This window comes from Leucopleurus acutus (assembly GCF_964270905.1).
Source record: "Leucopleurus acutus genome assembly, chromosome: 15".
NCBI lineage: Eukaryota > Metazoa > Chordata > Mammalia > Artiodactyla > Delphinidae > Leucopleurus > Leucopleurus acutus.
Genome location: NC_139157.1, coordinates 83,353,620 through 83,370,134, shown reverse-complemented (window position 1 = coordinate 83,370,134; position 16,515 = coordinate 83,353,620). Strand labels below are relative to the sequence as shown.

The 16,515-nt window shown below is 38.0% G+C and overlaps 1 protein-coding gene across 1 annotated transcript in view; it reads left to right on the top strand.

Moving 5' to 3' along the window:
* ADGRB3 (adhesion G protein-coupled receptor B3) overlaps nt 1–16,515 on the top strand; it is a gene marked incomplete at both ends in the record, with an annotated part of 785,802 nt that overhangs the window by 399,053 nt on the left and 370,234 nt on the right. Inside the window, one exon of the mRNA XM_082855783.1 lies at nt 2,567–2,675. Within this exon, the coding sequence (XP_082711909.1) occupies nt 2,567–2,675 (109 nt within the window). The remainder of the gene's footprint in view (nt 1–2,566; nt 2,676–16,515) is intronic.

The following is a 16,515-nucleotide window of genomic DNA, read 5'->3' as shown; positions in this document are numbered from 1 at the left end:
GAGTAAAATGGTGAATATTGAAGTCAGAAGCATTTTGCCATTAGAACTCACACTTTTGGACAATAAACAGTGTCATTTCATAGTTTGTTCACTACACATAAACCCCAGTTATGAAGGATGAAACTATGTTTAGCTAAAGCATCCTACTAAAAACACAGTATACTAAAGTGAAAAAAAAAAAGGCTGCATTCTCTATAGCACTGTTTTATACACCATCATTGTAGTTGGAATGGACGGTCCATTTCATTCATGATAATTGTGATGATCAGTATTTCCTTTTTATACTGAACGCTCCTGTGTCTCTCCAGGAGTGCGTAAATTGTGGCTGCTGAGCCAGATCCAGGCTGGCACCTGTTTTGTAAATAAAGTTTGGCATCATAGCCACAGTACCTATGGCTGCTATGGTACAGCAAGGACAGAGCTGAGTTGTTCCAACAGAGGCCCCGTGATCCACAAAGCCACTCTCTGACCCTAGGAAAAAAAAAATCAGCCCCGGCTCTATGACATTTGAAAACTGTTGGGAACATATAACTACAAACAAAATCTGCTGCCACCCTAGAAAACCTCTCCCCAAAGTAGACAGGAAAGAAAACAGTTTTATTATTGAATAGGCATTAAGCCAGAATGTGATGTGCATCACAGGCAGTTCACTAAGAGTTGCAAAGACAGAGAAACTTCATCCTTTAATACAGACAAGCGGATGTTCAACTCATTACACACGTGTTCTTGAGGTAAACAGTAGCTAGTTCTCAAGTAAGAGGACTTTAGGTAGTTCATCCTAAATGCACTGGGTAATTGGGATGACCATCTTGTTAGTTAATTGGCTTTATCCAAAGGAAAAATGAGCTCTGATATCTTACTGACTGCGGGCAGTTTTGCAACTCAGAGTGAGGCACCTGCTTAAGTCAGGGTCTAACCCTCCCACCGCCCCTCCCACCGCACAGCAATCTAGATGATGACTTTCCACTGAGAGACATCCCTGAGTCTTTAAGCTGGGAAGAGGCTATTTAACTTTCAAAAAGGTTTACACGCATTTCAAAGAGACAGAGAAAGGATTTAACCATTACAAGTTTTCTAAAGTAAATGCTCTTAAGGGAGGGGGGCAAGGGGTTAGGGAGGGAGTCTCTTCTCTATTTTCAACTGGGAGGATTAAGCCTCTTCTTTTTAATTTGTATTTATCCACACACTACACATACACATAGACACACACACCTACGCAAAAATAGAAGAAAAAATACAGTAGCAGCAGGAAGTTTGGAGCTGATGGAAATTTCACACACATTTTTGGAATGGGGAGGAAATTTCACACACATTTCAGGAATGGAATAGGTAAGCAATAGCATTTGTCCCCAGGTCTTCCTGAAATTAAAAAAAAAATTACAACTATCTATGCCATACGTTTCTAACTGTAATAACCATTGTTCATGTCTTCAACCATATGTGAGTGAGTATACGATGCATTCGAGGTGTCTGATTTTTGGATGGGTGCGGCCGCAAGCTCCTGTAAAATATACACACTGTGCCTGCTGGCCACCCTGCCCGACATGTCTTTCTGCTAATCAGAGTCTCTCTCCCCCTTCTGCACAAGCCTTTGCAAATACAAAGCCATTTAAAATTCTCTAATGCACTTAAATTTTTCATGGCTTGAAGCTGCAGTGGTGCTGAATGGCTAAAAGCAATGAACGTAACTTCAAAAGACTTTCTGCTTTAATCTGGTTATATAATGCAGGCTGACTTTGTCAGCATGATGGGTTACACATGCTAAAATTCATTTGTCTTTTCAAATGGACCTCACATTCCACTCACTGTGAGCTATTGCCAGAATCAGGTCATCTTTAAGCAAACACTCATCTGTTTGCAGTGTATGAGGCGGATGATGTTGGGTGTGTCTTACATATGTACATGTGAAACACCTATACTAGAGCTGTTTTATGATCCTGCAAGTATTGCCAACACTATTATTCATACAGCAGCTATTACAATGATTAGAAATAAATGTCTCTCCCAAGATAGTTATTTTACAGTGAACTTAATAGTCTGTAAATATTCATGATGGCAATAATAATTATTTTTCCCCAGTGTTCATTGTACAGATGCTAAGTAAAAAGAAAAATGTAAAAAGCCCCCAAATTTCAGTGTTTGTTCTATGTTATATTTAAGTGAGGAAAGGAACACATCAAAATTAAAGACATGCTGCTTCTAAGTGTACAATCTGTTAGATATTTTGAGTTTTCTTGGATTTATGAAGGATTAATCATGGCATCATATCACCCCCAGAGTTCTTGCTGGCTGACATTTGATGTCATTCTCAACTGTTAGTTCAAAATATATACAACTGTTAGATGGGTTAAAAAATAAATTAATAAATAAAAATTTAAAAATAAAATAAAGTGATTAAAAATAATTTTAAAAAGTAAAAAGAAAATACAGCTGCTGCTAGTTGGAGAAATGTCTTCAAATAAATCAGAGCTCATTTATGATCTCATTGTGTGTTTTTAAAATTCCAGTTATATATTCTATTATATAGATTTTTAAAATTCCATCTAACCTTTGCTTATTTTTGTAGATTTATCCGGGCTCAATAGAGTTAATGCAGGTGATTGAAGATTTTATACACATTGTTGGAATGGGGATGATGGACTTTCAGAATTCATACTTAATGACTGGAAATGTAGGTAAGAAATAGGATGTTTTCCCAAAATCTGACTGAATTTTTAAAAAAATTTGCAAGTATCTGAGTGATACATTTCTAAGTGTGGTACCCATTGTTCATATCTTTGAGTCTACATGAGTAATGTATTGTGGGTATTTGGTGTCTGATTTTTCAATGGGCCAACCACATATGCACCGTAGACACATACCTACACACACACATTCGCATGCATCTGAGTGTATTTGTATACATTTATTTAAGCCTACTTGTATTTATCTGTACACGTATGTAGCAAATGTTTATTGCTATCCAATCTCATGTTGAAAATATGTAGTATATACTATGTGATTATATAAAAAATAAGCCTTTGTGGTCTCACAAACACTGTTCATGAAGATGCCGAGTCACTTTCTTGTTAGGGGTCCCAAAGAAGTGCTGAATCTCCATAAGGGTGGGACACTTCAGAGACCTTTAGGGGTCATTGTCACAATGCTGCTGCCGCCGAAGTTTTCTTGGTAACTTCGAGGACACGGTGCGTCTCTCGGGTCTCTGTAGTGGATTCTGTAATGGTAGCACACGTAAAGTGAAAACATCTTTCTTCCTTTAGCTGTCTATAACATTGTCTCTTATAGGGAGGAATTACACAGAGAAGCAACATCCACACGGCCTCTTACAGTGCTACAATTATTGTGCATTCAGCCAACAGCAATTATGTTAACCAAATGGCACATTTCTTTTTGTAGTTAAAAAAACTGCAAGAACAAAGAAATATTCTTCCTAAATAGTATATGCATTGAGTTGATACAGGTTTACAGTTTTATTTCTTTACAGCTTCCTCTTGTGATGTTACTATGACTCAGATTTTCTTTCATTGTCATGTTTTAGCAATCTTCACATAAAGACTACTAACTGTAGATAAAGATGTGTTTAAATCAATATCTTACCTCACATTCTTATTCAAAGGATGTTTAAGTTTTAGTTTCTAGATCAGGAAGAGACCTAACTTTGAGGAGGGATTAACTAGGGGAGTTCACACGGTATAGAACATAACATTTTTATGATTACAGCTTTGGTGGTTCATTTTATACTTGATTTCTTCGGAAGGTCCTTTACTCCTATAGTGACTCATTTGACTCTGAGATATATTCTGCCAGGGTGACCTCAACTTGTAACTGGTAATAGCTAACTACCGGTAATATTCTTCAGTTGAAGAGAACCTGTGTAATGGAGACCTCAAAGGTCTGCAGACGGTTCCATGCCCACATGCCATCTTCATGCAGCTTGAGGCCTTACGAGTTAGAGTTATGCCTTAATCCACTTTCCGAGGTGGTGGAGGGCCCAGACTTTTGCCGAGAGTAGATGTCCAGCAGCTTGTGCTGGTTCACGAATGAAGGGAGCTGTCTTTGCTATGGGCAAGGAGAAGAAAAAGTGACCAAAAATAGTATCTTTATTGAAGGATGAATTCAGAAATCAGAGAAAATCCAAATTAAATGTCCATTCCAAAAGTGTCTGGGCAAAGAGAGGAAAGGTAAAATCTGTGGAAAAAGGGGGTAGCATGTTGGGCTATGAGTTTGGGGAACATGGAAGGAAAACCCTAGAGAGATTCTGGGGACGCTGGTCATTCAAGATGGAACCACTCTTCTAAGGGCCTATGATTTTTTTGGTGAGGAAGGAACCAGGAAGGCTGCTATGCCAGTTTGGACAATAGTAATTTACAAGAAAAACAGAGGGGGAAAAAGCAAAGAGCTATTGTTTTCTTGATTTTTGTTAACCTTAGCACCTAATTCTAAAACGCATGGCTAATTAAAAGTATTATCAGATCAAAACATGGCACGTCTTCAGAATGTGTTTGGAAAAAACTTTAAAAACCAAAACCAATCTTAGAGTCTAGTAACTTAAATGTGAACTTAAAGTAGGCTGTTTGAATAACAGCATACCAAATGCCCTATAGTACTAGTATTACTTACGACAAAAATTCCATAAATATCAATAAATTGCAAATCTTTATTCCTCTTTACCTTTCTTTTGACTTACCAAACTTGTATTTTTGAAAAATTTGTGTTAAAATTATGCTTCGCCTAGGTTTGCCTACTTCCTTTATCATCGCTAAACTTTAAGAAGTATATTAAGCATAGTGACAAAGCAATTTAATGCTGCAAATAAAACCAATATTGTCCTATATTGTCTTCAGTCTTGTGTAAGGACAGTGTGATTGTTTGGCCTGCTGATCGCTTCACTGATTATCCATATAAGAAAAGGTTATATTCTGTGAATAAGTATCCCAAACATTATTACACCACCCAAAAGAGATTTTATTTATTTTGGTTTCTCCAAATACTAGTTGAGGGACTGGCTTACTGTTGTTTGATGACCAGAAGAAGGTTATTCTCAATAATATTTAAGAATTTTCCAAAGTATATTCATATATTAGTCAGAGTTCTCCAGAGAAGCGGAACCAATAGGATATCTGTAGGTACATAGAAATAGGTTTATTTTGGGAGTTTGCTTCATGCAATTTCAGCAGCTGAGAAGTTCCAAGATCCGTTCTGTGCAAGCTGGAGGCCCAGAGAGCTGATGGTGTCATTCTAGTCCAAACCCGAAGGCTTAAGAGCCAGGAAAGCCAATGGTGTTAAGCCCCACTTTGTTTTTTTTTTTTTTTTTTTTTTAACATCTTTATTGGGGTATAATTGCTTTACAATGGTGTGTTAGTTTCTGCTTTATAACAAAGTGAATCAGTCATACATAAACATATGTTCCCATATGTCTTCCCTGTTGCGTCTCCCTCCCTCCCACCCTCCCTATCCCACCCCTCCAGGCTGTCACAAAGCACCGAGCCAATATCCCTGTGCCATGCGGCTGCTTCCCACTAGCTATCTACCTTACTACGTTTGTTAGTGTGTATATGCCCATGACTCTCTCTCGCCCTGTCACAGCTCACCCTTCCCCCTCCCCATAACCTCAAGTCCGTTCTCTAGGAGGTCTGCGTCTTTATTCCTGCTTTACCCCTAGGTTCTTCATGACATTTTTTTTCTTAAATTCCATATATATGTGTTAGCATACGGTATTTGTCTTTTTCTTTCTGACTTACTTCACTCTGTATGACAGACTCTAGGTCTATCCACCTCATTACAAATAGCTCAATTTCGTTTCTTTTTATGGCTGAGTAATATTCCATTGTATATATGTGCCACATCTTCTTTATCCATTCATCCGATGACGGGCACTTAGGTTGTTTCCATCTCCAGGCTATTGTAAATAGAGCTGCAATGAACATTTTGGTACATGACTATTTTTGAATTTTGGTTTTCTCAGGGTATATGCCCAGTAGTGGGATTGCTGGGTCATATGGTAGTTCTATTTGTAGTTTTTTTAGGAACCTCCATACTGTTCTCCATTAAGCCCCACTTTGAATTCAAAGACCTAAGAATCAGGAGTGCTGATGTCCAGGGGCAGGAGAAGATGGATGTCCAGGATAAGCTGAGGGTATATTCACCCTTCCTCTGATGTCTTGTTCTATTCAGGCCCTCAATGGATGGGACAGTGCCCATCTGCATTGGTGAGGGAGAGCTTTACTCAGTCTACTGATTCAAATGCTAGTCTCTTCCAGAAATACCCCCACAGACACACCCAGAAATGTGGTTTAACCAGCCATCTGGGCATCCCCCTCCCAGTCAAGTTGACACATAAAATTAACCATCACAATCCACTCATATCAAATTGGGTAATATAAATAATAATCACTTACTATTCACATTCTTCATGGTATCCAATTTGATACTAGTATATGTAAAGCATGACTATAGTGTTGTGTCAGATATGTCCAATGTTTTTGGACAAGGACACACAGAATAATTTGTGGTGACAACTTGTAAACTGTGTGAGTTGGCATTTGTTTTATGTCCTAAGTCCAAATATTAATTATCCAACATCAAGCTTACACACACACACACACACACACACACATGCTTGCAGGCTCACAGACACACATACACACAGCATGCTAGTGATAAATAGAGACTAGGTAACTAAGAAAGTTTGTTTATTGCTTATGCCCATTTTTTTTTTCAGTGGGTTGGAGTAAGACTCCTTAACGAAGGGGGTGGGTGGTGATGTGATGAATTGGGAGATTGGGATTGACATGTATACACTAATATGTATAAAATAGATAACTAATAAGAACCTGCTGTATAAAAAAATAAATAAAATTAAATTTAAAAAGACTCCTTAAAGAACTTCAAAAGATCATCATGTCTTATAGAGACTACAAATTTTTTTTTATAAAGCCTGTATGCACAGCACCTCACTTTTCTGGAATATAGATAAGCTCTTGAAGAAAGAGACAGAGTTGAATAACCACAAATAAAAGAAAGACCATACAATTTAATAAGAGAGTCTCAGAACCTTGCAGATAGCTTATTTTATTTCAACTTTAAAAGTTTTGGGCTTTCTGTTTTCTGGTTCCTGGTTTTGACAGAAAGGGTTGGGAGCAGAGATGGTGCTGTTAGAATCACATACATAGCAGATAGAATACCTGAAACAATAAAGAAAAAGAAGTTCTGAAAGAATCTGGCAGAGTGGAGCCCATATGGTGGGAACAGCACTCTTCATCAAGATAAAAGTTTCTATAATCTGATTAAGATGGAAAATGAGTGACATGTCTTGGAAAGATTTTCTTCCAAAATAATTCAAATGAAAAGTTTTGAAGCTTCTTTTATCTGAAAAGTGTCCCTACCTGTATCAGCTTTTGATAACTGAAATGCTCTTATATGCTAACTATGAGCATGTTGGTATAAAGGTGAGCATGTTCATTGTGGGAGGGAACAGGTCCATAGCTTTGATCAATTTCTCAAATGACTTATGACCTCAGAAATTTATTAACACAAGCCTTGGAAAAAAGTATTCTATGAACAAAGATGTTAAACAAGCCAATGCATTTATAAAGTAATTGAATATTTTTCATATCACATATGAATATGACATTCAAAATAGACACATGATAAATTATAATGAATAAAATTTAGTGAGCACTTAGTAAACACTACTAAATAGCTTATATAATGACTCAGTAAATGAATGAATATGAAAAATTGATGTGCTACAGAGAGATTTAAATTTTCAATATGCCTCAGTTTATCCTAGAGTTGTATTCTACATGTTCTAAATATGCTGTACAGGCAAGTGATCTTCTTCAGTGAAATATGTGAATTTTTCAATATATTTTTAAAATATTTATTATCGTTTAGATCGGGGGATTATATCTTAATATTATTTAATGTGCATTCAAGTTATTTTTCTTCAACAAGAATATTTCTTGAAGAGTGTTTAAACTGACTTTCTACGCTTTCTCTCCAAACATTTCCTCTTCGGTTCTTTTCAGCCCCATTCTTCTCTCATCACTTTCCTGAAATTCCCCTCAGAAAAGCCTTCTGGAAACTCCCAATTGCCAAATTAAACCCCCACTGTCTCTTGAAACTGTCCATTCTCTTAACATTTGTGTATGTATTATATTATAAAATAGAATTAAGGGGTAAAAATTACTCATGACTCAGAGATATTTAGAATTTTTGGAGGCAGTAACGTAAAACAAAGCAGAGTATGCACTGAGGGGGAGACAAGCACATTGTTTGAGGCCCAGCTGTTTGCAGTTCCCAAGACAGAACAGGATGTATGCGACGTCACCTGATCAGAGTTACAGGACAAGTGCATGGATGACAGCTGCTCTAGAGCGTTTGTCTAAAGTTGTGGCAGCGTGTTTTATAGTTTTTTATTATGATTTTAGTCATCTATTTTCCATAATCACTTCAAGTAGCGTATTGTGTTTGCCTTATTTGTTGGTAAGAACAGCCTATTCTTTAGAAATTAAGTGTTTTAGTTTTGGACTTAAAACCTGAATTGTGTTCACCAAACTGAATTCAAGGAGGATCTGTCATGTGATGTATGTTGCAGCCCACTGACTGTGTTCAATTAAAAACAAAAAGAATTTGTCTCTTACTATAAGCAAAGCCTTTCCTTAGTGATTCAGGTCATTAAATGAATAAGCTTCTCATCTACAAAGAGTTTGCAGTCCAGTTGTGGGCATAAAAGAATTACATAGATGAATAACATACCAAGTGCACTCTGGTGTGTGTCATGGAAACCAAATGTTACAGAGATTCATTCCGAGAGATGTTGTTCCATGTAAGGAACTAGAAAATGTTCTTCAAGAAGGAATCATTTAGTGTAGATGTTGAAGGATGGCTGGATTGTTGACAGTCCAACCTGAGGCACAGTGAGTGACAAGGAGATGGTGACATTCCAGAACATTCTTTTAGCAAAAACAGTATAGAGTTGTCCAAGCTGAGATAGTGCTTAGGGGATACGTGGTCTATTTTGATAAAGACACCTATGTATGGAGGTAAAGGAAATGAAATAAACTTGGAGAGGCATGCTGAGACATGGTGTCACATGCTTCCCGATTCCGAAGACAGTAGGGAACTCCTGAGGCTTCATCGATGGGTGAGAGCTGTGCCTTGGAAAGACACAGGTCACAGCAGAAATAAAATTTGTTGAGATTGAAACATATTTTAAACACAGAGACCAGAAGGCTTTTTATAATAATCTTTGCAGGAGATAATGAAGACTTGAGTTAGCGGTAGTAAGAATAGAAACCAAAATATACTTATATCAGTTTGATACTCTGAGGGTCGAAATGATGGCATTCCGTAACTGAATGCAGTGTCAGAGAGAAGGGAGGAATTGGGATTATATTGATTCAATGAACATTTGAGAGTGTCTTTCACATATTAATGTTTAAATGCAAACGTACCCCTCAAGTGGAAAAATAAAATGTGGTCTTGGGTTTTGGTAGAGAAGTCAAATTTATGATATACCCTTGGTAGTCAACTGCATAAAAGTGATGGTTGAAGCCAGAAAAGCATTTTCAATGATCAGGACAGTAATAAGAGGGGTAAGATAGAAGATGATGCCTATATTTAAAAAGAAAATAATCCTGACTATGTGTGGTGATGGATGTTAACTAGACTTCTTGTAGTCATCATTTCACTATATATAAAAATATTGAATCATTATGTTGTGCACCTGAAACTAATGTTATATGTCAATTATATCTCAATAAAAATATCTCTGTATATGACTATGGAGAGATCTCTAGGATATATTATTACCTGGAAAAGTATGTATAGTCATAAACCAAGTTAAGAAATATATTTTGTTTTCAAATAAAATTTACACATTATACTAGGAAGCAGTCATGTAAGTTATAGAATAGAAATCAATGTTGAGGGGAAAAAACAACAACAACAACAAAGAATCGTTACAGATATCAGAATAAGAATAGTCAGAGGTAGTAGGTATAAGGGGTTCCGGAACAGGGCAGTAGGAAATCAGTGGCATGTAATTAATAGGAGAGAGAGAACATATCAGAACAGTACTGTAGTTAATATCAATTGCTAATAAAGTTCAGAGTAGTGGAGTTAAGACAAATCTTATGTGATTGCTGGTGGTAAAACATAAGAGTTCTCCAGGAAAAGCAGACACAATGAACAAGATCTAAATTTCCAAGCTCTTTAGGTGGTTTCAATGGATTTACCCGTAACATTTTAACACAATTATCTCTAAGGATTTAGTTTGCACAGATCAATGTTGCTACATCCACTTAACACTATCTCACAACAGTTCCTTAGGAACTCTTCAAAGTTGACAGTATCAGATAAAAAAGGAATATTGTTAGGCTAAGAAAGTCTCAAGATACAGAATATTAAAGTTACTGGCTGTAAGGAATTTCAGAAGTCACCCCTATGTACACCCTTAGAGATAGAATATTCTGGAAAGTATAGTTCCAGTTTTTCTCTAGTAATCCAATAAGGCCAGTGCCTTGAAAACATTAATGTTAAGACATTTTTCTCTTCCAAGCTAAATATCACTGTCTCTTCTTGGTTTAGAAATATGAAATGCTGGGCTTTTCAGAATGAACATTCATACTTGGTGTTTTCTGAACTCGAGTCCAAATTCAATCTTAAGAATGACATGATGCAATTTTGACATCTTTCTCTCCACAATGCTGGCTCATCAACGTCAAACCTGTGTTATTTCTTACACTCACTGGTAAATTTAATCATTCCTTTAGAGAATATCTTGTTCTTCAATTGAGAAACCCGTTTTCAATCTGATGATGTAATTACAAAAATAAAGTGGCTTCTCTTTCTAGGCCTATTTTCCTTTCCGTCACTGCTTCATTTTGTGGGTCATACACCTCCATCACTTGTTTAACTTCCTTGCTTTGGAAAAAAGATGCCTGTAGTGAGTTGACACCGAGCCTGAAAAATACACAATTTAACATCTTTTTGCTGTTGTTGTTTATCTGCAGCACCTGATGTTGGTTCAGTCAGCTAGACTTGAGTCTGGAAGTGTCAGATTCTACCTCCTCTGCCTGGCTCACTACACTTTTTCTTGCTAGACTTGTGAAGCAAATGGTGTGTATTTCTGTAGGTCAGAAAGAACAAACTAAAAATACCTGTTTGTTTTTTTTTTAATGATACTAACATACTGGTTCCATTGAGAAAATAAATAGTTCAAGCAGCATTTTAAAACTATGGCTTGGAATAATATGCAGGGTTGAGTTCTTTGATGATTTCTCATTTAATAGGAATTATCTCATTGCATTTTCTATGATACAGTTATTCCAAATGGTTGTGGTGAAGCGCTCTGAGGAGGCTGTTGAGAAAGGGCCATACCAGACTCTTTTAGTGGTAGGAAAGACATACTCCTGACGGGGATATGATGAGAACCCCATTTAGATGCTCCCTAATGTCGGTGTAACAGTTTGGGAATAGCGCATGGATTTAACTGGCTTTAAGAGGGTGCCGGGTTCTGTTTTAGGTTCTGGGCATTTCTCAGTGAACAAATCGAATGAAGCTCTTGCTCTCATGGAACTTGTGTTTTGCGGCAGGGACAGAGGTCAGTCAAGCACCCTCTGACATGCCCAATGGTTCTAAGTGATGCGAAGACAAGTCATCAGGAAGGGTGACACAGAGGGGAGAGAGGAAGGGGGGGATGGTCGGGAATAAGTGCTAGTTGAGTATATACCTGGGTGCCTTGAGAGCATGGGGCACAGTGACATGTGGGGACAGACCATCTCCAGCAGAAGGAACCAGCACAAAGTCCAGGATGTGTCCACGTGCTTGGCATTGTAGAGGCCTGGAGGAGGCCGCTGATGGTGGAGTGGCTGACAGAGGGGCTGTGAGAGGTGGAAGGGGAGTGAGGACCAGACTTTGGAGGGCGTTTGACTGTAGGTCGCTGAACGAGATGCAAAACCACTCAAGGATTTGAGCGGAAAAGCAACCAGATCTGGTATATGTCCTGAAAGGACCATTCTGACTACGGACTGTCGGGGGTATGAGTGCATACAGGGTGACCGGAGGGAAATTATGGCAATAGGCCAGGCGAGAGAGCTCTGTGGTTTGGACCAGATGCCAGGGGAACTAGTGGGAAGAGACCAGATGCTGGAGGTAATTTAATGGTACGTCTGACCGAGTTTACTGATGGCTAGAAATAGGGTGTGCAAGAAAGAGATTGACAAGGAAATGTTTCCACTACATCTCCAAGAACCCAACTACAAAAACAAGACAGGTTAATTTCTAAACCTCTATACTATAAGCAAATGTCATAAACCTCCTTTGGTGGCCATTTAAATGTCTCTAAAATTTAGGATCCTAAGCAATCTCTTTGGTTCATTTTTTCCTTAAAGTATTTTCATCAAGATATAATTGACATATAACATTGTATCTGTTTTAGGTATACAACATACTGATTCGATATATGTATATATTGTGAAGTGACTAACATAATCACTTTAGTTAACATTCATCACCACACATAGGTACAATTTTTTTTCTTGGGAGAGGATTTTTAAGATCTTCTCTCTTAGCAACTTTCAGATATATAATAGACGATTGTTGATTATAGTCACCATGCTGTTTCTTTTTTATGTAGTCTTGCTCCTGAGTCCAACACACATACTTGCTCTTGCAGTTTAAGCAATTCTATCCTCTGAAGCCATGAGCATTCTGTCATCATTACACCCTCTGAATCCTTGGTCAAAAGCTAGAATGAAATTGTTCATTAAAATGACTTTTTTAGGGCTTCCTTGGTGGCGCAGTGGTTGAGAATCTGCCTGCTAATGCAGGGGACATGGGTTCGAGCCCTGGTCTGTAAGGATCCCACATGCCACGGAGCAACAAGGACCGTGAGCCACAACTACTGAGCCTGCGCGTCTGGAGCCTGTGCTCCGCAACAAGAGAGGCCGCGATAGTGAGAGGCCCACGCATCACAATGAAGAGTGGCCCCCGCTTGTCACACCTAGAGAGAAAGCCCTTGCACAGAAACAGAAAAAAACCCAACACAGCAAAAATAAATTAATTAATTAATAAACTCCTACCCCCAACATCTTCTTTAAAAAAACAAAAACAAAAACACACAAAAAAAACAAAAAACAAATGACTTTTTTAAAGCTGACAGATTGAGCTGCCAGTTAACACATGAAATAAATTCTCCCTTTCCTACCATTTTTGTATTTTTTCTTCTATTTATAAAGTCCTGGGACCTCAAGAATGGAAGAACACTTATGGATCAACTAAGTCCAGCCATAAACTTGTCAGCTTCATCTTACTTAAACTGTATTGTATTTTTTTAAGTTTTTTTGGAAAATAAATAACAAATAAAAGTTTATTATCCAAGTTGCAAAGATCTTTGCAAAGGTCTTTGCAAACCTTTATCTCTCCAATTTAAAAAATGTTATTTCTACTAGTAATACTTACATAATTACAACCCTGGACCTCAACATAGAAAACTCTCATCATGGGATAGCGCTTCAAATTAACAGTAGGTCTGTGTTCTTTTAGAAGGTAACTGGGGTGAAAATAGTTACATAAGAGTTACATATAATAATGGTTACATAGTTACATAATTGTTACATAGTTACATAGTTCCAGGTTTATCTATCTAATCTGCTTTATACAGCCATGCTCAAGGACACAATTATTCATGGAGTCATTATTAAATAGTACTTCTTGTCCCTGAAAAAAATTGAACTAGAAAACATTGTTAATAGCTGTTCATTCTCATTTGAGTAACTTAGATGCCCTAAACTTTCCCTCTAGTGTCCCTGTACTCTGCCAACGGCTAGCTCTAATCCTAACTACTGCTCTGCTGTGAATCTCTCACATGGTCTCTGAATCTTGAATAGTTTCTACTTCTTTACCCTGGTTTAATTTACTGTTAAGAAAGGAGTCTTTTCCATTCTGGGTTATCACAGGATGTTGAATATAGTTCCCTGTGCGCTACAGTAGGACCTTGTTATTTATCCATTCTCTATGTACTAGTTTACATCTGCTAATCCCAAACTCCCAATCCATCCCTCCCCTGCCCAAAAAGAATATGAAAAGGAATATATATTAAAAAAGAAAAAATAGAGAGCCTACATGTTGCTACTTTGGCATGCCTCCTTTCTTATAGTACCTTATGTGTGCATCATCTGAGTATCCATTTAATGAAAATTCCTTAGTATCAGACAGTGACTGTTATTCTAAGAAACCCTTTTCAGAAGTGCCATTTGAGTACAATGCATAGGAAAATGTTTTTATTTGTTTGTTTCTACTTTTATTCCTCAGGCTTTCCAAGAAAAGCTTTAGTAAAGCATTCCTTGTATTATACAGTGTTTCCCAAATTAATGCTTTCACAAATACTCATGATACAACCTTGCTGCCAGAGCGTTAAGGGCACCCACGCGATGTGTTCTCATCAGTGCTTTCCATTCAGAGTCGATGCATTTTTTTTTTTTTTTTTTTTTTGTGGTACGCGTGCCTCTCACTGTTGTGGCCTCTCCCGTTGCGGAGCACAGGCTCTGGACGCGCAGGCTCAGCGGCCATGGCTCACGGGCCCAGCCGCTCCGTGGCATGTGGGATCTTCCTGGACCGGGGCACGAACCCGTGTCCCCTGCATCCTCAGGCGGACTCTCCACCACTGCGCCACCAGGGAAGCCCCAGAGTGGATGCATTTTTATCCCTTTGCATCTTAGTAATTGAAAGTTAAAGATTTGTTTCATTATCTTGCTCAGCCAACCACATGCTAACCTACTTCTGTCACATAAAGAACTTCACTGTAGCTTTTGATATGACTCTAGGGAAATCTTACTCATGTATTCTGTATTTCTACATCAAAGTAAAATGAGGCTTAACCTTTCGATGCCTGAATGATGCTTTTTTCTGAATCTTTTATAACATATCTTGGCCAGTGAAAATTTTGTGAACATATTTGTCATTCATTCGTTCTCCATCCCCTCAGTAACTATCTGGGGGAGAATGCCTAGGTAAAGACCAAATCTTCCCTAGGCCCATCATTTCTGTTGGATTTTATATTTACAGGGAAAATGCTCATGGTCTGAAGAAACCTAATGAGGTCACACAAACCTCAGTAGGAAATGTACAACATACACTGTCACAGTGGTGCTCAGCAGTGTAGAAGCAGGAACAGGAAAAGCAGAGGACAAGCTGGCTTCTAGCATAGCTGTGCGTATCTAAGGAAGAAGAGTTTAAAGCCTAAAGGATGAAATGTGTGTTACAGAGACGGTGAAGAGGTATGTCTTAGGGCTACATCTTGGTGTATGGGACAAGAATTGTGGAAGCTGTCTTGAGATAGAAAACCACGATTTCAAAAATTAAGATTTCTGGTGAGAATGCAGACAGAATTCTTGGGTTTCACATGCGTTGACACCTAGACCTAACCACAAAGGTTTTGGATTTGAGTTTTAACTATTCTCTGTAGAGAACATGAGTTTCTGCAGAGAAGTTACTGTGACTTGTGCCCTCAGGAAGCTGTGAAGAGCTTTGCCTAAAGGAATCCATGCTTTGCCTCCGTCCATCAGCTGGGTATCAGGAGGAGGGTTCCAATCAGGGAAAGGCTTTCAGGGGTGGGATTAGCACAGGGCCATGTTGGAAAGTGGATGGCTTCCTAGTTCGATGCAGATGCTGCCTCTAAAAGATACTGGAAGGATAGGTCTTCCCAGTCTGACTTCATTCTTCTCTTTGAATCAGTTCCTTCGGAATCTAAGAGACTCACACTTATAGGCTAGAATAGAAACATAAAACCTAAAGCCAACTAAACACAACATTTGAATGTTATAAAATAACATGTCTGGTCTCTATTGGTTTATGTCATAAGGATTTGGAATCACTAAAATTGTCACACAGGAGGCCATCTTTCTGATTTTGCTGTTCGACTGTATTAGAAGGATGTTGCCATAAGTTTGTGTGAATATGAAATACGGTCCTATTTTAACTGTCTCTATGACAATAATTGTTTATCTCTATGGCAATAGCAGTTTGCTTCTACAACAATAACCAGTGAAGAGAAAAGAAGTACTAATTCCCTTTTAACATTTTTTTCTTTTTATAGTTTCACCTTTTCAAATGTCTTATTTTATTTAGTTAGATCAAGAATTCTGTGCTAAATTGTTCTTCTTCTCCATTGTTTCCTTCACTGAATTCCAAAAAAAAAAAAAAAAGAGGTTCTCATCTGAATTGGACAGAAAACTCTGACCCCCAGATTAAAGTTAAAGACTGATGCTTTTTAACACAGTGGAAGCAGGGATGCTGTTCTGTATCCAAGAAAGCACACTGGCTTTCGAGCCTGACTGGCTGCAAACCTTGGCTATATCACAACTAACTGGCCTTCTGCAGGTTATTTCGTCTCTAAATCCCTCAGTGTGCTCCTTTCTAAAGTAGAGGTAGTGATATCTTTCCTGAAGAGTTATTATAAAGATTAAAGATATACACATCATCTGGCATGTAATAGGCCCTCAGTAATTG